General features: G+C 41.9%; 1 protein-coding gene across 1 annotated transcript in view; it reads left to right on the forward strand.

Moving 5' to 3' along the window:
- The window catches only part of ADGRB3 (adhesion G protein-coupled receptor B3), a 1,672,438-nt gene that overhangs the window by 798,261 nt on the left and 849,962 nt on the right, over window positions 1-24,215 (forward strand). The window contains exons 10-11 of the mRNA XM_030199002.1: window positions 4,271-4,339; window positions 21,621-21,729. Of these exons, the coding sequence (XP_030054862.1) occupies window positions 4,271-4,339; window positions 21,621-21,729 (178 nt within the window). The remainder of the gene's footprint in view (window positions 1-4,270; window positions 4,340-21,620; window positions 21,730-24,215) is intronic.

Consider the following 24,215-nt stretch of genomic DNA (forward strand, 5'->3'; position numbering starts at 1 on the left):
TGATCTATTCGCTTTGGTCCCAGTGTCTTCTGTTTTATGCAGTGTCTTCTTTCCATTTGATAGTTTTTCTCTCACCATGTCCACCATCCTCCTGTGTCCTTATGCATCCTGTCTACCATCTGTAGCCCTGTCCCTATCCTTCCTCGAGTTTCAGTATCTGCCCTCAACGTGTTCCAAACCAGCCCTTAAACTGCATATTAGAGTGAAGCTAAATTGCAACGGCAAGGACAGCACAAAAAGATAAGTGTTCGTCACAATGATATGTTTTTGTTGATTAAAAATAAGAGGAGGTTTTTTAGCCTATGAAGATTCCATCCCGGTTAACAGACACAACTATGTACTGAAAACGGGAATACAGAGGCTTTTTTCCTCCTTTTTACATATATTTTAAAAAGTTTAAAAAAGTCAAAAAAAGTTGAATATTTCAAAAACAGGTGTATATTTAAAAAAATTTTTTGAATAGCAACTGTTAATTGATTGAGTTACTTCTAAATCTAACAGTCTGCTTCTCTCCACTTTCTCCATTCAAGTGAACGGCGACGGCTGCGCGAGGGAGTGGAAACGATGATTTCAAATGACTTCCTTACTTACAGTGGACGAGATAGGCTGGCTCACTTCCATTCCACTCCAGAAATTGCAGCGACGAATGGGCGGGCAAGCGGCGGTAGTAAAAGCAACAAGGAGGCAGGTTCGACTCGGTCCTTCACTTCCCTGCCCTCTCAGCGTCCCGCCTGCCCGAAAGGAAATGACGTTACAGGAAGGCGGGACGCAGAGGGCAGGGAAGCGAAGGACGGAGTCGAACCTGTCTCCTTGTTGCTTTTACTACCGGGTCCGCAGCGCTGCCCGCCCGTTCATCGCTGCGACTTCAGCTAAAAGTCGCTGTTCCAGTTGTCGTCGTTTGGGTGGGCCTGAGCCGAGATTGGGTGGGCCTGGGCCCATCCAGGCCCACCCGTAGCTATGCCCCTGTGGCTTAGTAAGCAGGGCCCTTAGTTTTGGCCATTTATACCACATTTTTCTTGATGTAAATCCTGATGCCTAAATTAGGCACAGAGCAGGTGTGTTACATAACAACACACTTAGATTTTAGAAACACCCATGCTCAGCCCATGGCCATGCTCCCTTTTCAACTATGCAACTTAGAATTTACATGCATCATATTATAGAATACGCCTAGCAAGCTGTGTGCATAAATCTTAATGCCAATTAGTGCTGATAATTGCTTGTTAAAATCCTAATAACAGCACTGAGTAGCTAGTTAAACAATTAAGTGATGTGCATTGTTACAGAATACACTTTGATTTCCATGTGGAAATTAAGGTGCGATATATAGAATCCTGGGGTTAATGCAGGAAAATGGTCTAACAACATGCATTAAAGCAGTCTGCATTAGTTTTGCCATTTGCGTGCAGTGAGAACTGGATTCAATAAATGGTGCCCAAAGTTAGGTGCCAGAAAGACTGCACTAATCATCTATTTTATAAAGGGCACTCTACGCCAAGTGCCCTTTATAGAATTGCACTTAGCACAGATTCCCACACTCAACTATGGGTGCGAGGACTTACATCTGCTGAACTCTAGTGTAAATCCTGGTGGGAAAGTTGGACATGGAACCCAGGAATTCTATAAGACTCGCTTAAAGTTTTGGAACACCCTGCCCTGCTCATGCCCCTCCCATGACCACACCCCCTTTTGAGTTGCACATGATATACTTTGGGCATGCATTGTTATAGACTAGTGAATAGGCAGATGTGTGCATTAGTCCAAATTAGTGCCAGTTAATGACAATAATTGCTTAATGGCTTGTTAACTAATTAATTTGCAGGCATATCTGTGCACCCAAATTTAGGCACCCAATTTTGGATACCCTATATAGAATCCAGGGTAAGTGCTCAGTATTTGGGGGTTTTTTTTTGTAATTTTTGGAAGAGGCATGTCGGGGACACAGAACAGTTCATCCAATCAGTAAGAGCACACCAACAGTTTATATAGTAAACACATTGGATCTCAGCGGTGCCATATAAAGGGATACCAACTTCAAGCCTTCAAGATTTATGCACCCACCTCCTCATCGATCCAATGGGCTCATTTTACTCTAAAAACCTTACAATATCAAAATCTCAAAATATGCAAACTTCAAAAGTCGAAACATTACTCATATTATAGTAACTTGTATATTTAAAAAGTACTCATATTAAAGATGTTTTAACTCAAGTTGGTTGTTGACCAGATCTGACATGATTCATGTCTCAATCTCAGGCTATCTTAGGAATATTTCCTTTTAACCAACCAAATTTGCCTCTTCAACAAATATTTCATAGTGAACAGACATAGAAACACTATTTAGCTAGCATGCTGACAACAGCATGCACTAATTGAATAACACCAACTTATTGCGGAAGTTCTTAGTGCCTCCTGTGATCTAATGCTGACATTAGCACAGGACAGATACTCATCAAATGGGAAAATGCCTGTTTTACAAGCCATACTTGATAGAAAGGAAGGCAATCCAGCAAGGTGGATGAACACAAACTCCCATGTGAACAAGACTATCAAATAGGCAGTGGGAAATGGACCAATGACTCCAGGGAAATGGGAGTCATTGGTCCATTTCCCACTGCCTATTTGATATTACAAGCCATACTAGAAATGGGCTTAGGGCCAAATTCTATAAATAGCACCTTAAAAATTGGCACCAAAAAGCCATGTGGTTAGTGTGCTTCTATAAACTACACCTAAAATTTAGGTACACCCATTTAGGCCACCTAAAACCAGGCCTAAATATGTATGCTTAAGTTAGGCACAGATTCGGTGTATTCTATAATAGTGCACATAGTTTTTTGAAATGTTCACAACCCACCCATTCCATGCCCCCTTTTTGACTGCATGCATTAGAATATATGCGCACCACATTATGGAATATGCGTAGAAAATTGTGTGTATAAATTCTAATTAAAGTCAATTAATGCTGCTAAATGGTTGTTAAGTACCAATGATCATAGCTGATTGGCTTGTTAATCAATTAAGTTGTGCATGCAATTTGACCATGTGGCCAAATTAGTGTGCACAACTTAAAAGTGTCATATATAGAATTTGGGGGTTAGCATGCAGAAAAGTCTTGTGTTATGATGCATTAAGCCCATTTGTTAGCACAGCTTAGTAGAAAGGGCCCCTAAATCCTGATTTTACAAAGCTAGGCTACACGTTTAAAACTCTAAAATATGCATATAACAAGGGGGCACTGTCTGGGTAAGGCTAGGGTGGGCCTAAAAAATAAACACATGCCACCCATTTCTGAAGAGGAATGCATGTGTGTGTCCAGAAAGATCATAAATGGGGTTTACACCTGCTACCCAAGGTGTCTAGAATTCAGAAAAGTGTTCTTATTGAGCAGTGCTCCACTGGAGGGATTAGGGGAGGTCATTCCCTTAATCCCCCAATGGTTGATGTTTCCCCTGAAAGCAAAACTGACAAGGGATACTGGGAAAATAAGAACTTTCTTTACTAAACTGTGCGAGCGATTCCCAGTGTGGCAAATGCACTGTAGCCCATTCAATTTGAATGAGCTGTGTCACATTTGCCGCACGGAAATTGCTAGCGTGGCTTAGTAAAAGAGGCCCTAAATGTTTGTATCTAAAGTGGCTAAGATCAATATTCATATTCCAGCACATAGATGTTTATGTTGCTGTTTCATAACATAAATGTACAAACATTTTTGTACCCATCTTGAGCTGCTTATATTTTAGACATTTATAATTCTAAAATGGAAGTTCCTGTTGCACATATTTCACTATCTATTGTACAACATTGGCAGATTTTGTTCTAAAATATTAGCGGTGTTTGAGGTGCCCTGACCTGGATGCCTCAATTCCAATTTGTACAATTCTTTTCTAACATCTGCCTCCAAATCTGTGAAACGAACAAAAAATCAAATCCAGATCAGAGCAAAGATTAAAGCAAGCATATAATGAGCTCTTTCATTCTAAGTTGCCTGCTGTCAAACCTGCTTTCTATATACTGATGATATGACCTCTGCTGTCTTCATTGTGTAAGATGTATTCCTCTTTTTTTTATCATAGATCTCCAGGACGTACCTGTGTAATATAGTTGGATACTTGTCCTCTTAGCTGGAATTTCAAGTATCCTTGCTAATTATAACAGTGGGTGAAAATGAAGCACGGTGTTACAAATATCTGTGTAATTGCAAGATGAAGGTCAGAGTCAATGCTCTTGTAATAGCTTCTGCATTTTTCTTATTTACTTTAATTTGCAGAACTTCTTTCAAATCATTAGCAACCTCCTAGATGAAGACAACAAGGAAAAATGGGAAGATGCACAACAGGTAAATTCTCTCTACAATTACATAAAAAGAATAATTTGTTAACGAGATGGGGTTTTGGTAAACATGTTCTGCTTTACAAGATAACTATCCTACAGTGTTAGAATAATAGTTTATGTTTATTAAAAACTTTATATACTGCCTTTCAAGATAAAATCAAAGCAGTTTAGAATTTCTAACAAGAAGAACAGGGAAGGAACAACAAATCTGATAGGAACGAGGGGAAAAAAACAACTTACACACAAAGCAGCCTACCAGTCCCATGAGTTCCGGCTCCCTCAGAGAAAACCTGAGTGAACAGATAAGCTTTTACCAGGGACCTAAAAAAAAAAAAAAGCCTCTAGTCCACAACAGACCTCTGTTTGCTGCTGTTATCAACTGGGAAAAAAAAAAAAAAGAAAGAAAAAAGCAATTGGGACACAGGCTCTGCAGCTGCAACAGGACAGCAGGTTGCTAAGAGGAGTCTTGGGGGCAGCATCTCTGAAGTCGCTGTGTGTGTAACCTACTGAGCCAGTTTGGTGGCAGGCTTGCCTGGGAGGTTCCGTAGTCTGGCTGTGTGTCTCCGGTAAGTGCATTTTTTTCTGCCTTTGGGGGACGTGCGGTATTGGCGGCGGAGGCCACCATAGGAGGCTCATGTTGTGAGCAAGCGTTGGTGGCAGTGGGGACGGGTGTTGCCGGGTGCACAGAGGCACAGGCAGGCACCACGGAATTCTTTCCCCGAGCGGGATTCTTGCTCTGTTCTGGCTCTGGTGCATTGAGTGCATGCATTGGTGGCATCGCCTCTGCTATGGGTACCCCTTCAGGCTTTGTACCAACTTCTCCTGATTTGGGGGAATAGTTTTGTGCCCTGATTTTGTCCTCCTTTTTCTCCTCGTCCACCGGTTGATGTGGCTTTAGCCCCTCAGCATTTGTCTGTAAACTGCCCCTTTTGAGGGTTTCTTCGGGTACAGTAATGACTTTGCTACCCTCTGCACTAGATCCAGTGTTCCAGGAGGGACAGCTGGATGCCGTGTTGGATGTGTGGTCATTGGGACCCCTCTCTGGTTCCCCCTCGATAGCTTTGTGATCGGGGGAGTTTTTACGCCCATCTCGGGCACATGGGTTCTAGATGGCAAAGTTTTCCAGAAGGAATCTGATGGTCCTTCTGCAGTGTGCATTGTTTTTTTCGGGATGCACATCAGCTGCTCTGAAGGCTTTTCTGGGGCAGGGGGCTTCTGACCTTCCCCCCAAGTTCATTCTGCTGCTCCATTTGCCTGTCTGTTGCAGAAGTCTGGTAGGGGAACTGATAGTTCCTTTTTAGTTCAGCCTTTGGAGTTTTCTGGCTTGTTCCCTGTCTTAGTCTCCACTGATGGATCCTGCCCCGAAGAAGGGATGTTTACTCTCCAGTTCAGCAGTAGGGCCCATTGCTCCCCTGTCTTCCTCTGTTTGGAGGGAGTCTTTTCAGGACAGTCTCTTTTTGAACAGATGCAGCAAGAATCACCTGAGCTGGAAAGCCATTCTTGCTTAAGTGGGTGTTTTGAGGGCAATAGACCTCACTGTCTGTGGTGAGTTAAGATTTTCTTATAGTTCCTGCATTGGCTAAAGGCTGTTCCTGGTGTGGGAAACAGTGAACAGCATCAGAGCAGGGCTTCTTGTGTATTGGGCCTCTGAAAGGGCCTATTTAGTATTTTTATTTACAGACTTTTCTGTCTCCTCAGTTTTTTCTCTGAGGGCAGTTGCTTAAACTTTCCCTCACTTCCTTTGTGGAACTCTTTTTATACTGGCAGTACAGGTATTGCCTATGAGCACACCACCCTGAGTGTGCCTGATTGCTGATCTTGGAAGTTCAGCAGGGTTGGGCCTGGCTGGTTTCTGCTTGGATGGGAGATTGCCTGGGAATACCAGGTGCTATAGGTTTTCTTTTTTTTTTTTTTTTTTCTGCACCTTTACAAGGAAGTTTCTAGGCTTAGTGCGGTCGGCTCCAGGTTTCTGTGGAGAATGTTACATATTGTTATTTTCTGGGGCTAGTGCTCTGGTCTCCATGATAATTATGGAACTTTAGTGCTGTCATGGGGGCATTATCTCCAGGTGCAGTCGTTTCATTACATAGTTTTTTTTCTGGAAGGTGGCTGGTTTTCAACCTGAAGCTCTCATATTAGAAGCTATGGCCCTCAGCTCCTTTTCATATGGGGCATATTTTCTTCACTCTCCCATATTGCTTGCCATGACAAGCTGTTCTTTGCATAGCTGGGACATCTAACACTATGCTATAGTGCCAAGGTTAGCTGTATTGGTTTCCCACAGCAGCTTTGCTCTTCTAGTCAAACAATTGTATATCAGCTCCAGCTTCCACTGTATCAGCAGCACCTCTAGCTATTTGTATGTTGCAGTGTCTCTAAGGGTTTTATTGCACTTTTGCACTTTTTCTTTGTATTGGACAGCTAGCTATATTCAGAGCTACTTCAGTTTAGCATTCTTCCCTGCACTTCTCCTCTAGAAAGCGTTTCTACTCTTTCCTTTTTGCCCCCCTCATCTGTGGATTCTCTGTTTGGACATTCTGGGCCCTCATGTTCAGTTCCAGGCTCTGCCTTTCGGCATGGCTATGGCTTCATTCACCTTTTCCCAGTCACCTTTTCTTAGGTTTGGGAGTTTTGCGGCATTCTCCGCAAGGACAGCTTCAGAGTGCACCCTGCTCTAGATGAGATCCGAAAGTCAATCTTCCTGGGTCTTCTCAGAATCCATGGGCTGGGTAGTCACCCTTCAAATGAGCCACCTCGTCCCATCCCAGACAGCTCTGGTATGATTTTTTTTCTTGACCGAGGGCTGGAGGATCTAGCCTCAGACTCGGGTGCACAGTCTGCTCAGGCTTGGCAATACATTCATGTCTTGGGCTCTATGGTGGCCACTTTGGAGGTAGTGCCATGGGCTGTGCTCATATGCGACATCTACAGCTCTTGCTTCTCGGCAGGTGGTCTCCTGTGTCCCAGGAGTGTCAGCGGTGTCTTCCGTGGCACGGCTATGCATGAACTGGTGACTCTGCAATTCCTCCCTCTGGAAGGAATGCCTTGGTGCCTCCGCAGTTTATGCTGGTGGTCATGGATGTGAGTCTCTCAGACTGGAGAGCCCTTTTCATCCTTCTTCCACCTCCGGGGCGGTAGATGGCATAAGGGATGGTGTGGCCGATCTCCTGCCTGGACCTGCTTTTGGTGCTGTTTGTCTTCTAGCCTATCAGGACACATTGTGGACCAGATGGTGCTTGTGCCATCGAAGAAGATGATGGCGGTGGCTGCTTCTTTGACAGAGTGGGACTCGGAGTTGGACCTTGGCGATCAGGGCATGTCACCTCCCTTGGAGTGGACAGAGGAACTTGTGATCCGTTTCTCCGTAACCCACTTTGCAGGCCTTTGCTACAGTGAGTTCTCTTTTTCTGCTGTCTTCTGGTCTCAGCAGAATGGTTATTCTGCACCATGCTTCTCCAGTATGGCCTCAGGTAGAGGGCTCCAGAGGTAGTTCTGATGGCATCCCGGCTGGACTACCAGATGCCTTCTTTCTTCTGTCATCGGAGAGAGGGCGATATGGAAGGGCTGGTTGTTCAACTGCTTCCTTAGTTGGAGAACATTCTTCGATAGTGTTTCCTCCATGGCCTCTCTGTGGCCAAATTCTTTTTGAATCGCTTGCCACCAGAGTCTAGTCATTCTGGTAGCTCCGGATTGGCCACGGTACCCTTAGTATGTGGATATGGTGAGACTCCTGGTGGCGCTTTCATTTTGGATCCTGCTTGAGTCCAGGCTCTTCCTTCAGGGTCCATTCCTGAGTGGATGATCCCTCTTGCTTTGGTTTTACGGCCTGCTTTTTTGATAGGTCTACTCTGAAGAACAGAGTTCTTCAGACACAGTGGATACTGTTCTATTGCAGTCTTGTATGCGGTCCACTTCGACCGCGTATTCTTGAGTGTAGAGGATTTTTTGAGGCATGGCTGTGGCCCATGCTTGGTCTTCATTGCAGACGTCTGTTCTTCAGCGATTGATTTCTTTCTGCAGGATGGTTTGTAGAAAGGCCTGGCCTGGCTTTGCACTTGGATGTGGTTCATTTCTTGCACAGTGCTTTGCTCCTCTGATGCTGTGACCTTGTTCACCCTGAAACCTCGTTCTTGTTCTCCGAGCCTCGCGTAGGTCTCCTTGTTTACCAAGAATTGTTTCAGACTCCTTTTGATTCTTTGCAGAAGGCTTCGCTTAAGAGCTTACGAGCGGTGTTCTTGGTCGCCAGTTCTTCAGCATGCAGAGTGTCTGAATTTTTAGCGCAGCCATGCTGGGAGGGGATTTTCACGTGGAGTACACAGCATTTCGTCTTCTGGATGTTCAGATTTTTCTCTGGCATTTGCAGATGTTGCATGTTTTTCAGCATTCAGATCTTCTCTTTGTCTTTCTCGCTGGTTCTTGCCATAGGATGGCGGCCTCTGATCTGATTTTTTTCTCATTGGATTGCAGGTACTTTGTTTCTGTAGATTTTTTTAAAGGTTGTGTCCTGCCAATGGCATTGCAGGCTCATTCCAAGAGGTTGCTATCTATCTCTTGGGCGGAATGGGTGTGCTTTCATTATTCAGATACTGCCTTTGCAGTGGTGGTTCTGTCTTGGGGAGCAGCAACTTCTCATCCTAATTAGGGATTGCTTTGGTACATCCCACCAGTTCCTGGATTCATCTGCTGCATACGCTAAGGAAGATAAAATTATGCCTTACCTGCTGATAATTTTCTTTCCTTTAGTAGCAGCAGTTGATCCCAGGATCCCACCCTCTATCAGCCATGATTGTTTTGCCTGTCTGTTCTTGTCCTGGTCTTCAATTTCCAAAAAAAAAAAAAGAGAGAGAGAGAGAGAGAACAGAAACCACTGAAGATGAGTCAATCACAGTCATGGTTTCTCTAAGTCGGACTGACAGGTGGGTTTCTGTTTTGTATGGTTGGTGAGGAAGGGTTCCTGGTTTCTTCTCCGATTCTGCTTGGTGATGAGACATTTATTGAAGTGGAGGAGCTGACCGCATGATATCACTGCCTTCAGCTTTGTGATCTCTATCTCCACCTGCTTGTAGATGGACACAACCCACCAGTTCCTGGATTCATCTGCTGCTACTAAAGGAAAGAAAATTATCAGCAAGTAAGGCATAATTTTACCATTTGCATATCTTGGACATCTACTGACTGCAGATCTCTCTCATGCATTTTCAGTGTAGTAATCCTGAAAGCCTGACTGACTAGATGTGTCTCCAGGAGAAGGATGAGAAACACTGTGATAGTTGACAGATGTCTTAAGGCTGCTTTTACTGTGCATTATTTCAAATCTATAAGACTATACTGCTGGAATATTCATTTTTCACCAAGAAATGGCTGCCTTTCCATTAGAATGCAGCTGCAGAGGCTTAATGCACCCTATTACTACATTAATTATCTGTGTTAAAAACCATTAATTATAGTTTATATATAGACAAAATATATGGCAGCATCCAATTTAATGCAGGCTGGGATTCAACTTGGTTTGATAAAACTACATACTGAAAGAGGCAGGTTTAAACAGAAACTGAGTGACAACACAGTCTTTCAGCTGCGCTGTAGTTTTGTCATTTAGTACATGGTCAGTCATGGCCTCAGAATGTTGATATAGCAACTTTTTGAAATAAAAAAAGACAGAGTTCTTTTTTTATTTTATTTTTTTTTTTGCTGTTGTTTTAAAAATTATATGTGTGGGAGGAACATGCGCGGTATAGATGAACGAGAAGTGCATTTAAAACTAAGGCTTAGTGGAATACTTTCCCCAATCACTAATGAAAAGCAATTACTGTAGATTTGACATAAAAGGAAAAGAATATTGGGACATATTCAGAGTGCAGCAATTTTCATTCTGTATATAGTGCATTGCAGAGGCAACAATGCTTTAGAAAGAAACTAGTAATTCAATCTGACTGATCAATTACTACAGCACTACTGAACTGCATGGTCACGTGACTTATGTTCTCCTGATTGTTAACTAGTAATTTTCTGCAGAATCCCAGGCGCCACTATTGTATGGCACATGTTTGACAAGGGCACTGTTAGAGTTGATAGGAAAAAAAAAGAACATTTTCTGAAGAAAGTTTTTGCTATCCACATGCTATATCTTTATACCATTTTAAAGGGACCATGTATTGTTCAAGCTTTCAGCAGATTTTTCCATTTCTTTCAAATAAAAATCTGCAGGCAAAATACATTAAACTGATTATTATGTGTTAACAGATTTGATGAGCTGAATACATTACTCAAGTTGTCCTGATTTATGTACATTGCCTACTGTACAATGGAAAGAGATGAAGCTTAAAAATTTTGTTTTGAATAAGTGATAAAGTCACTATTAAAGTTCTGAACTGAATAAACATAAATGTAATTTGTCTTGAGCGACCATTGAAAAATGGAAATCAGAGGGCCCAGATTGCAGGATGGGATAGAGTTTACAGATGGGATATCCAGGGGGGAAAAGAACAGAGGTGGGAGGAGATGTATAGATAGTATTATGGGGTGTGTTTATAGATTTTTTTTCACAATCCCATTAAGAGAATTCCAGGTTATGCTTTAGCTACCTAATCATCCTGGGGTGTAAAGAATGCCAGCTCAAAGCTAGTGCTCTTTTCATGAATAACATAGCTTGTGAGGGTATTCTCATGCTATATTTTCTAATTTGCATAATAATGAGGTTCTTTTCATGAACTTGCATGCTTTGCATCTCATTATTGTGTTGCTTATGTTGAGGCAAATTATTGTGTATCAAGGGTAAGTAACGCAAGTTTTGCCATTTAATGTGTAATTTGACCAAAACAATCATTATTTCCTTATCGCACTTTAGTAACTATCTCTCTAAATTATTTGGAATGAATTTCAGGTATTCATTACACAAACTTTAGCCAGATGCCTTACTGAAAGTTGTACTTTCAGGGGAAGGAGGGTCAGGAGTCTTTTGGGGGGGACAATTCAATAAATAGGCACTTTTGGTTATATATGTCTTGTGTGCATAAATGTACAGAAAAGAAGCACTTAGATGCATAAGTGCACAAAGTGAAATTTTATAATGGCCCATCTAAGCACGGTAGCACACAAAAGCATTGGGGAACATACACACGGATGGATCAAGGGCAGGACATGGGCAAGGCTCCCACTCATCCATAACCACCTAATCACAACTGACCCATTAGAACATCTGTTCATAAAATGTAACAAAACACATCCCTCTTTCTTTTTTTCTCTTGGTAATGTTTTAACTGAATCCCTTACTTGAAATACTCATTATCTATTATTTCTAATTTCAGTAAGTTTCTCCATTAATCCAGTAGCCAGTTCCATTTGAATCAATTACTTCCCCTTCTCTGCCCTTTTCTTGTTCCCAACCCCAGAAGAAATACCTTAAGACCCATCTCTGACTTCTTGCCTACAATTCTCTTATTGCAGCGTTTCCCAAACTGTGCACCGCGGCACCCTGGTGCGCTGCAGCAAACTCTCAGGGGTGCTGCTGCTCATTTTGACCTCCCTTACGCCACCCAAAATCCAGAATCACTCCCTACTTTCCCCTCCCACAGGTCCGGAATCTGTTGCTTCCTGTTTCTTCCCTGCTTCTGCCGCAGTGCTTGCAGTTTACATTTTCGGGCTCTCCACGATTCACACAGGCACTGCAGAGACTTCCCTCTGCCGTGTCCGGCCCTCACAACAGGAAGTTGCATCAGAGAGAGCTGGATGCAGCAGACTGGGAAGGCTCCGGAGTGCCTGCCTGTGTGAATCACGGATGGCCTGAAAATGTAAGCTGCAGCGGCGGTGGGGGAATGAGAAGAAAGCAGCAATAATCCTGGACCTGCAGGAAGGAAGGTAGCTAGCGATGCTGGATTTGGGGAAAGCAGAGGTGTTCTGGATTTATGGGAGGAGAGGGGCAGCAGGGAATGGTGTGCTGGACTTTCTGGGAAGAGGGGCTGTATGGAAAGGAAGACATATGTGGCTGGGGGTGGGGTGCAGAGACCCATGTGTCTGGGAGGGTGGGGGGTTGCGGAGACCCATATGGCCAAAGGTGTGTGCCATAAAAAATTGCTCGGACACTAAGGATGCCGTGAGCTGAAAATGTTTGGGAACAACTACCTTATTGTATTCCCAGTACCATCTCACCTGTGGGCATATTCAAGAGCCAGCCTCAGAACAACCTGGGAACATCTGCTTCAATCTAGTGGATGTCAGAAACCATTGATAAAATGCTTTATGAGAATCTCTTTCAGAACAGTGTATATACACAAGCACCTAGCCTTCAGAAAAATAGATCCCCATTGTTTTTCATTTATTTACGCCCTTAAATTCTTTTCCCATGGTTCCATATACTTGAATTTAATAAATTCCATCCTAGTCAAGTAATCTTAAAACTTCATTATTGCCCATATATGACATACCCACATTTAGTACAGGCGAGATAACCTTCCCTACCCTTTAACTGACTCCTTTCTATGCATATACCACTGGATTCTATATAATGCAACTTGAGTTGTGTGTGCAAATCTGCTCATATTTTGGATTTGTGTGGACAACTTGATTAGTTTAACACATCAATCAGTGTCGTTAATTGAACTTAAGTACATAAATAAGTACATAAGAATGCCACACTGGGAAAAGACCAAGGGTCCATCGAGCCCAGCATCTTGTCCATGACAGCGGCCAATCCAGGCCAAGGGCACCTGGCAAGCTTCCCAAATGTACAAACATTCTATACATGTTATTCCTGGAATTGTGGATTTTTCCCAAGTTCATTTAGTAGCGGTTTATGGACTTGTCCTTTAGGAAACCATCTAACCCCCTTTTAAACTCTGCCAAGCTAACCGCCTTCACCACGTTCTCCGGCAACAAATTCCAGAGTTTAATTACGCATTGGGTGAAGAAACATTTTCTCTGATTTGTTTTAAATTTACTACACTGTAGTTTCATTGCATGCCCCCTAGTCCTAGTATTTTGGAAAGTGTGAACAGACGCTTCTCATCCACCTGTTCCACTCCACTCATTATTTTATATACCTCTATCATGTCTCCCCTCAGCCGTCTCTTCTCCAAGCTGAAAAGCCCTAGCCTCCTTAGTCTTTCTTCATAGGGAAGTCGTCCCATCCCCGCTATCATTTTAGTCGCCCTTCACTGCACCTTTTCCAGTTCCACTATATCTTCCTTGAGATGTGGCGACCAGAATTGAACACAATATTCAAGGTGTGGTCGCACCATGGAGCGATATAACGGCATTATAACATCCTCACACCTGTTTTCCATACCTTTCCTAATAATACCCAACATTATATTCACTTTCTGAGCCATAGCAGCACACTGAGCAGAAGGTTTCAGTGTATTATCAATGCAATTATTGACACTAATTGGCTTTAATTAGAATTCATGCGCACAAATACCAAAGCATATTCTATTAAGTGATGTGAATAATTCTAACTAAAAATAAAGGCTGTGGTGTCAACATAAGCTATTAGACAGATACTCAACAATATTCAAAAAGGTGCTTATACAATATATCCAGTTCTTATTGGTTTTTGTTTTTTATTCTTTTTTTGAAGACCTCAGTCAGGTGGAGTAGTGGAGCTGTATGATTTCATGGCTGCCACTTCCCTATAGTCACCGGTCTTCAGTTTTTCAATTTTTGCTTTTAGTTATCTTGCAACCTCTCAGAATTTCTTCTACAGTCATGAATCAAGAGTGCCACTTAGCTTATTAAAGACAGTTTTCAAAAATAATTTTTTCCACAGTTATATCTTAAATGTTATCACTTATCTTGTTGTAGAACATTTTCAAAGGGGATTTTTATTTGACATGGCATTATGTTTCGCCCAATGGCTTTATCAAGAATCGTCCACAGAGAGTATTTTTGCCATCCATGCTGGCAATGTCGCACAGGGCCTCCCACTCCCAGGGGCCCCGTGGCAGCCTTAGCATCTCCTTCCTCCCACTCCATGCTTCAGCTGTCATTGCCGTCTCCTGTTCTCAATCTGACCACCTTGGTCAGTTCTCTCCTACTCCCTTTTGGCTCCTTGCAGCGCTGCCTTCTTCAATCCAGGCTGCCGGCAGCATCAGTGAGGTAAACACACTGTCTTAGGTGGCCTGGAAGCTTTCTCTCTGCTGCAATTTTCTGTTCCACATAGGCGGGATGCTGCAACAGAGGGAGGGCTTCCAGGACTTCCAAAGGCTACTACTACTACTTATCATTTCTATAGCGCTACTAGATGTATGCAGCGCTGTACACTTGAACATGAAGAGACAGTCCCTGCTCCACAGAGCTTACAATCTAATTAGGACAGACAAACAGGACAACTAAGAGGATAAGGGAATTACTAAGGTGGGGATGATAAAATAAGGGTACTGAACAAGTGAGTAAGGGTTAGGAGTTAAAAGCAGCATCAAAAAGGTGGGCTTTTAGCCTAGATTTGAAGATGGCCAGAGATGGAGCTTGACAGACCGGCTCAGGAAGTTTATTCCAGGCATATGGTGCAGCAAGATAAAAGGAACGGAGTCTGGAGTTAGCGGTGGAGGAGAAGGGTGCAGATAAGAGAGATTTACCCAGAAAACGGAGTTCCTGGGGAGGAGTGTAGGGAGAGATGAGAGTGGAGAGGTACTGAGAAGCTGCAGAGTGAATGCACTTATAAGTCAATAAGAGGAGTTTGAACAGTACGCGGAAATGGATAGAGAGCCAGTGAAGTGACTTGAGGAGAATGCTAATATAAGCATAGCGACACTGCAGTGGCGTACCAATGGGGGGGGGGGGGGGGGGGGCGGTCCGCCCCGGGTGCAAGTCGCTGGGGGGTGCTGCGCACCAGTCAGCATTGTTGGTTTCCATGCTCCCTCTGCCCCGGAACAGGAAGTAACCTGAGGGTTTCAACGTATCATCAATGAAGACGCTTAGATCTCTTTCCTGGTCAGTGACTCCTATTGGAGAACATTGCATTACATAGCTATAATTCAGGTTCCTCTTTCCCACATTCATCACTTTGCACTTGCTCACATTAAACGTCATCTGCCATTTAGATGCCCAATCTCCCAGTCTCGGACAGTCCTCTTGTAATTTTTCACAATCCTGTTGTGGTTTAACAACTTTGAATAACTTTGTGTCATCAGCAAATGTAATTACCTCATTAGTTATTCCCATCTGTAGATCATTTATAAATATGTTAAAAAGCAGCGGTCCCAGCACAGACCCCTGGGGAACCCCACTATCTACCCTTCTCCATTGAGAATACTGACCATTTAACCCTACTCTATGTTTTCTATCTTTTAACCAGTTTTTAATCCACAATAGGACACTACCTCCTATCCCATGACTTTCTAATTTCCTCTGCAGTCTGTCATGAGGCACTTTGTCAAACATCTTTTAAAAATCCAGATACAGAATATCGACTGCTCACCTTTATCCACATGTTCGTTCACCCCTTCAAACAAATGTAATAGCTTGGTGAGGCAAGATTTTCCTTTACTAAATCTATGTTGACTTTCAGGCTCATTTTCAAAAGAGATAGATATCCAAAAAGTGACATAAGTCAGCATTTGGACGTTTATCTCACAGAAGCGTTCAAATCAGTATTATCAAAACCTCTTTTTGGACGTTTATTTCACAGAAATGTCCAATTCAGTATTTTCAAAACCTCTTTTTGGACTTCTTTCTCTGAAGTCCGTCAGAAGGACGTCCAAATCTCAAGGGGGCATGCCATGGGTGTGTTCAAGGCGGGACTTGAGCGTTCCTAAGACATGGATGTCTTTCAGCAATAATGGAACACAACAAAGACGTCCAAGACTAAAACTTAGATGTTTTGAGCTAAACCTGCTTTTATAACGAATAGCTGCAGTGGGCATTGAACCCACTTCCCCAGCCTCTATGCCAGCCTCAGATGTTATACTCAGGTCAATTAGAATAGCATGCAGATTCCTGGAGTAGTCTAGTAGTGGTACAGTGTACTGCAGACAGGTGGCCCTAGGCTTCTACCTCCCCCTACTTGTTACACTTGTAGAGGAAACTGTGAGCACTCCAAAACCAACCAGAAACCCACTGTACCCACTTATTGGTGCTCCCTTCACCTGTATGGGCTATGGTAGTCATGAACAGTTGTAGCCGCCCTCTGGACTGCCTCCATCCTGTTTATATCTTTCTGTAGGTGCAGTCTCCAGAACTGCACGCAGTACTCCAAATGGGGCCTCACCAGAGACTTATACAACGGCACTATCACCTCCTTTTTCCTACTGGTCATGCTCTCTTTATGCACCCAAGCACCCTTCTGGCTTTGGCCGTCACTTTTTCTACCAGTTTGAAAGCTTCAAGGTCATCAGACAAAATCACCCCCAAGTCCCACTCTTCCTTCGCACACTGAAGCACTTCACCCCCTGTACTGTACCGTTCCCTCGGATTTTTGCGACCCAAGTGCATGACCCTGCATTTTTTGGGATTAAACCTTAGTTGCCAAATATTGGTCCATTCCTCTAGCTTTGCTAGGTCCTTCTTCATGTCATTCACACCCTCCAGGGTGTCCACCCTGTTGCAGAGTTTAGTATCATCCGCAAAGAGACAAACCTTACCAGACAGCCCTTTCGCAATATCGCTCACAAAGATGTTAAAAAGAGCCGGCCCTAGGACCAATCCATGCGGTACTTAACTGATGACATCCTTTTCTTCAGAGCAAGCTCCATTTACCACTACCCTCTGTCTCCTACCATTCAACCAATTTTTAACCCAATCAGTTACTCTAGGTCCCATACCGAGGGCACTCAATTTATTTCAGTCGCTTTGCTGAAATCCAAGTATTCCACATCAAGCGCCCCTCCCACCTCCAACTATTTGGATCAATGCACATGTATGCTTTAGGACAAGAAGGAGTAATTCCTCTGAGTCAGGTGTTGGAACCTCCAACATCCACTACATTTAAAGTAGATATTACGTGCCTCAATGCCTGCCTATGTTTACTTTACAAGCCTCTGCATCCCTCACACTCCAATACATGGTGAGATCAAATGTCATGCTAAAATCTCTCCCCTTTTGCAATAGTCAACAGATCTGCTTTCAGCTTTCTGTGATATTCCCTCTGATTATCATTTGCAGCATAGACATTTTTATATGTAATCAGTCTCCTCCCCTTACTGCTAAAATCCTACCCTCTAAATCTCTAAACACCCCTTCACTTTTATCAGGATATCCTTCCTCACCAAGGAGTCCTTTCACTAAGCCATGGTAAAAAGTGGCTTGCTGTAGTGTAGGCATGGGTTTTGGGCATGCACAGAAATATTTTTCAGTGCATGTACAAAAAATGTCTTTTTAAAATTTTTACTGAAAATGGATGTGCGGCAAAATTGCCATGCGTCCATTTTGGGTCTGCGACCTTACCGCCAGCCATAGACCTAATGGTAAAAAATTCGGGTGGTAATGACCTATGTGCGTCACATGCCACTTGGCATGCATCTGCTACGCATGTCCAAAAATAAAAATTATTTTTCAGATGCACGTAGCGGACACGCATGAAAAATAAAATTACCACACAAGGCACGCAGTAGTTGGGCAGTAAGTCCATTTTGGTGCACATTGGGCACGCATAGAGCCTACTGCAGTTTAGTAAAAGGGGCCCCAAATAGGCAATCCCACCATTCTGGCCCCTTCCCAGAGGAACTACAAAAAAGCTGGGTATAAAATTTATTTTGCAATAGACTTTTAAACCTTGCCCTCAGATTGAGTCTCTTATAGCTTAGCCATCATCTAGTTTAGTACTTTAATCTCTTTAAAGGTGTGAAGGGTAATCTAATGTGTACACCTACTTTTCTTTGTAGAATACTAATGGAAGTGGCAGAAAATGTGCTTACATGTAGCGGTTGCCCCATCGATTTTTAATCTCCATATTGTCATCTTTTGAAGTGAAGCTACCTTTACCATTGTCAAATAATAGCAGTTTTTTTGTACTGAAACTAAAGGTCACTACACCGCTGACTTGCCTAATAGAAAGCTGATATAACATGACAGGTGACAGTGTGTCCCTTCATGCAAGAATTCTGCCATTTTCTCACTGACAAAACTGACTTTCTACTGAAGTAGAATCCTACAATGCTCATTTGTAGAAATGTTATGTTTTGAAAGCATATAAATTAAGATATCAATTTTGCACTATAAAAAGGCTTGTCTTGTTCCATGGGCTACTTTTGAAAGATATTCAAGGATTAAGAAGAAAAAAATATTGCAAAAATTTTTTATATATATATATATATATTCATGGATAAAGTCTGTTTTACATGTAGTAAGCACTTTCTTTAAAACCATGTGGTGATACACTTCTGTGAATATATGTGCACGATACATGCAGCCCAAATCTTAAGTAGGTAAATTATTGGATTAAAGTTAAGACTTTTATTTGTACAATTCATTTATTCAGATGATAACTGAATATTACTGCAATCTGTATAACATTTGATCTTTCCCCCAGCTTCCTCTCAATTTAAATAGCTACACTTTGATTCCTTATTTGTTTAGGTGTTTAGATTTATTTAATGCCTTTTCATTGGTATCTCAAGTCAAGCTATACTTAGGTAGAGTAAGTAGTTTTCTGTTCCCAGGTTTAATATCAAAGAATTAACTTAAGTAAATTGTGCTAATTTGTCAACATGTCTTAAATTCACATTCACACTCGGTAATATGACTTATGAATATTATTTAATTCAAGCCTCATTGTTGTTAATGGGACCTCTTTACTAACTAGGGAATAATTCTATAAAGAGGGTACCAGCATTAAGGGACCCTTTACCTAAGCCACGCTCTAAAGTGGCCAGCGCTGTTTGTAGCACATGGGTTTTCCATGTGCTGTGGCCACTTTTAGTGCAGCGGTAAAATGGCCACATTTGACTAACTTCCTAAAATGTCCACCTGTGCTACTCCGATGTTAATCAGGCAGCGCTTGGCAATATACCCATGCTACACAATTAGTGCAGGGCACGCCTACTCTCTACCCACAGACACGCCTCCTGAACCAAAAAATAAACACTATTTTTTAGTGTGGGATTAATGTGCTCTGATCAGCACACTACTGTGGGATGCGGCAGTGCTTTTTGGAATGAGGTAGGCACATGCTAGTGTCTACCGTGGCTAAGTAAAAGGGCCCCTAAGGTATATTTTAAATTTCAGTATTGTCTTCAACTTTTGCAAAACATAGTAGCTCACTTAATTTTCAGACTAACCCCCCTGTTTATTAAGCCATGCGAGCAGCTGCTGTGAGCTAATGCTGACACTGCCCATTCACTTTGAATGGACTGTGTCGGCATTGTTGCGCAGCAGCCGCTAACGTAGTTTAGTAAACAGAGGGGTAAGTAAATATGATCATGCATGTTTACATTGGCTGCCATTAAATGTTTGTATCTTATTCAAATCCTCTTGCTTTATATCTAAGATCTTGCATGGCTCTATTCCAGCACAATTGAACTTTGCACTGATTAGAGCTAGGTTATTCATCATTTAAAGGGATTTTATTTTTTAAGAATATTGAAGAATTCTTTATCCTATCAAGCTGTACTTTTTGAGAATAACTTGCCATTAGCTGTTAACATTCTTCCTACATTTCTTTTTGTAAAAGATTGAAAACGTAAATTCTTGACTAAAGCGAGCTAGGATAAACTTGTGCATTATGACGTGAATTCGATAAAATGCGCATAAAAACATGGCACCAAAAAACCCACTTAAACTCTATGCCACACCTAAAGTTAGATGCAGTTCATAAAATAGCACTTAAGTCCCGGGGGTCGTGTGTAAATTTAGGCATGTCTATTTGAACCAACATAGACATGGTACAAATGCCCCCTCCTAAATTTATGTGTGGAACCCCCTTATTCTATAATTCTGCATGTAACCCAAAGCCACACCCATGATACACCCCGAACCACCCATGGCCCTTCCATTTCTGTGCCCCCTTTTTCAGGACGCATGTAAAATTTAGGCATGGATCACATGCTTAAATTTATGAACATACATCTAATTGATTCCAATTAGCACCAATAATTACTTGTTCAAAAGTCAATTATTGGCACAAATTGTCTTGTTATTCAATTAAATTTTGTGCATGTAAATTGGGCACACACCCAAATTTGTGTGGGCAATTTTTGGTGACTTTTATAGATTTAGTGAGTATGCATTACTTTCATTAAATCACTGTATTAAGTGAATACAATATTGGTTGTATGCTGCTTTAGACATTTTTTAGGGATAAATGTCAGATTAGATTAGATTAGGCACCAAAAATGCATGAAAATGACCTGAATACCAGCATATGTGTACATATGTGTACAAGGTAGGAAAATAGCACTTCTAAAACACAAGGGAGTCAAAAGGCTCTCCATACACAATGTTTATTCTGAAATGTACACCTTATAGACTTGACATGGTACTGTGTTTCAGTGCAAAGCATCTGCCTCAGGAGTCTGTATTTTGGCATGTACTATATAGGTAAACTATAGCATTTCTGCTAGGCATTTGTGCTGAACAATTTTGCTGCTTGAATACAACACACATATCAGTCATTGAAGGTTACTATTTTCTCCAGGTTCGTTTTGATGTACATTTTACCTATATCATACACATGAACCTAGTCCCTTATTCAATAAATTTGTATTTAATTGTTAGGAAGTATCTTTATTCTGATGTTGTGCAATTTCTGGTTTTGTTGTACTTTATTTTGATAATGTATGTAAGCCACATTGAACTCTGGAGATATATGTAGGGTATACATATTAAAGGAGTTGCTTAATGGTTAGTGCAACGGGCTTTGATCCTGGTGTCCTGGGTTCAGTTCCTATTATAGCTCCTTTTGACCATGGGCAAGTCACTTAACTCTCCATTTCCTCATGTACAAAACTTAGATTCCAAATCATCTAGGGACAGAGAAAGTACCTGCTTATAATGTGTAATTGTTCTCTGCCTTGAACTTGATGGTTATGTAGATTATGAATGCCTAAAGTTTGTACCTTAGGCAGTGGACAGTGAAGTGACATCCAGCCTTTATAAGGAGCATCAGTAGGATTTCAACCGTGGCTTCCCTGGTTCTCATTGTGCTGCTCTGGCCACTAGGCCTCTCTTCCCCTTAGCCAACATTTAGCATTTTGCCAGTGGCAAATTTTAAACAGATGTGGCCAATACCCAATGCTAGGATATTGTCCATATTGTTGCTAAGACATATATTAGAATTGGCTTACATTGTATTTTCTCACTTCAAATTAGCTTTTGGAGACCTTAAAGCCAATGTTTACTTGATTTTTATTTATTAGATCTACCCAGGCTCGGTTGAGTTGATGCAAGTGATTGAAGACTTTGTACACATTGCTGGAATGGGAATGAAGGACTTTCAGAATTCGTACCTAACGACTGGAAATGTAGGTAAGAAATGTTCTTGTCCAATATTTGCTTTTATTTTTAACTCAAAATATTAAAACTCTATCATGTACACTCTGATTAATTCTATACTTAGGCAAGATACATGTGCACCAGATACATGTGCAAACCATTAGAATACTGACATATATACACCTGTGTGTCTACACAGGCACATATATGTAAACTATGCAGTTACATGCAATTCCATAAATATGTATCTATCATCGACAGCGTATAGCTTGAGGATGAGCATATACATAGGTGGCATCTAGGCAGGGCACAAAGCAACACACATAACATATGCTCCTATAGCAAAATTAGAAAAGGCTCAAAGAAGAACAACCAAAATCATAAAGGGGATGCATTCCTCTCATACGAGGAAAGACTAATGAGGTTAGGACTCTTCAGCTTGGAAAAGAGATGGATGAGGGGAGATATGATTGAGGTCTACAAAATCCTGAGTGGTGTAGAACAAGTAGAAGTGAATTGGGATTTTACTCGTTCCAAAAGACCAGGGGACACACGTGGAAGATACATAGAAATACTTTTAAAACAAATAAGAGGAAATATTTTTTCACTCAACCAATAGTTAAACTCTGGAACTCTTTGCCTGAGGATGTAGTAACAGCAGTTTGCGTACCTGGGTTTAAAAAAAGTTTGGACAAGTTCCTGGAGGAAAAGTCCATAGTCTGCTATTGAGATGGACATGAAGAAGCCATTGCTTGCCCTGGGATTGGTAGCATTGAATGTTGTTACTATTAGGGTTTCTGCAAGGTACTTGTGACCTGGATTGGCCACTGTTAGAAACAGGATACTGGGCTAAATAGACCATTGGTCTGACCCAGTAAGACTATGCTTATGTTCCTATGGAACACAAGCACACATGCTTACATCTACTCTATGGTGTAAGTGCTCATGCCTATGCTGCATGCCCATATCACACCTGTTAGCTAGAATTCTATAAAAGGAAAGTGAACACCTACTTTTCTTTATAGAATAAGCTCCTATCAGAATACCCTCTGGGTAATTTCATATAGGCACTCAGTTACAGACTTGCTCTCTATATGGCAGACTGATTTTCTGTTCTTCCTTCAGAGTAAATATGTTCCCAGATAATCAGTGTTCATTTTGTTCCAGAAAAATTGGTCCTTTCTAGCCAATTTTGTATACTACATGCTTTGTTCTGTTTTATTGTATTAATGTATTTAGGATATAATTTTGTAACTGTATTCACATGTAAAAAAATCATTCACAAAGATTTCCCTATGTAGATTTAATCAACTTTTCAAGATGTGATTTCATTCTTTGAATATTGCCTGTGGGAAGATTTGGGGCCTGTATACTAAAGTATAGTATGTTTTTGCACTTATTGAACATTAGTTGCAAAAGTTAACTTGTAGTAAGTGCAAAAGCTCTGTGGTAAATATTGGGAATGTGGCCACACTTACCACACAGGCCCATCTGCAGATGCATTTAATGTGGGCCCCATCACTAAATAAAATAAGTAATTCATGAGATAATCCCAACCCCTTCTGATGGTCTCACCTCCCCCCTCCCCACCCGAGCCCCCTGGCACATACTGGATGTCCCTGGATGGGTTAAGAGTGATACCCTTTTGCTCCCTTTTTCCCTTGCAATCTGGGTTTCAAATGGTGGCTTTGATTCCTAGCAGTAGCCTCATGGTACTATTGCTAGGGTCATTATCCAGCTTATTTTCGGAGATCGCTGGCCATTTTCCGACACAAATTGGGAGATGGCCGGCGATCTGAACCTGGTCAAATCGGTATAATCGAAAGCCAATTTTGGCTGGCGCCAACTGCTTTCCGTCGCGGAGCAGGCCAAACTTCAAGGGAACATTTTGGTAGGGTAGCGAAGGCGGGACAGGGGCATGGTCATGAGATGGCCGGCTTTGCCCGATAATGGAAAAAAGAAAGACGGCCTTGCCGAGCATTTCGCCGGGTTTGAGACAGCCGGCACCAGTTTCCATTATCGGCGGAAACCGATATCGGCCATCTCAAACCCGGCCATCTCTGACATTTGGCCGGCTCGAACTGTATTATCAAAACAAAAGATGGCCGGCCATCTTTTTTGATGATACGGTTCGGGACTGCTGTTTGCGGCGCTGGCCATATAGATGGCTAGCGCCGTTCAATTATACCCCTCCACGCCAAATAAAGGTAATCCCTTTTGAGTGCCATTACCTCTAAGCTGAGTGGGAGTCCTGCACCTAAAGTTCTGCCGGGGGGGGGGGGGGCTGTTTCACTATCACATTTTCAATAATGAGGTATGAGCAAGCTCTGCAGGACTCCAAAGAACCTGCCTGTCCCTAGTGATTGAAAATACAATATTTATTTATTATTTATTTATTTATTACATTTGTATCCCACTTTTTCCCACTGATTGAGGGCTCAAAGTGGCTTACAATAATATTGTAGTAAGTTACAATGCAAGAAGAACAATTTTTACAAGTTGAGCATAATAGAAATAAC

The sequence above is a fragment of the Microcaecilia unicolor genome, chromosome 3 (assembly GCF_901765095.1).
Source record: "Microcaecilia unicolor chromosome 3, aMicUni1.1, whole genome shotgun sequence".
NCBI classification, from domain to species: Eukaryota; Metazoa; Chordata; class Amphibia; order Gymnophiona; family Siphonopidae; genus Microcaecilia; species Microcaecilia unicolor.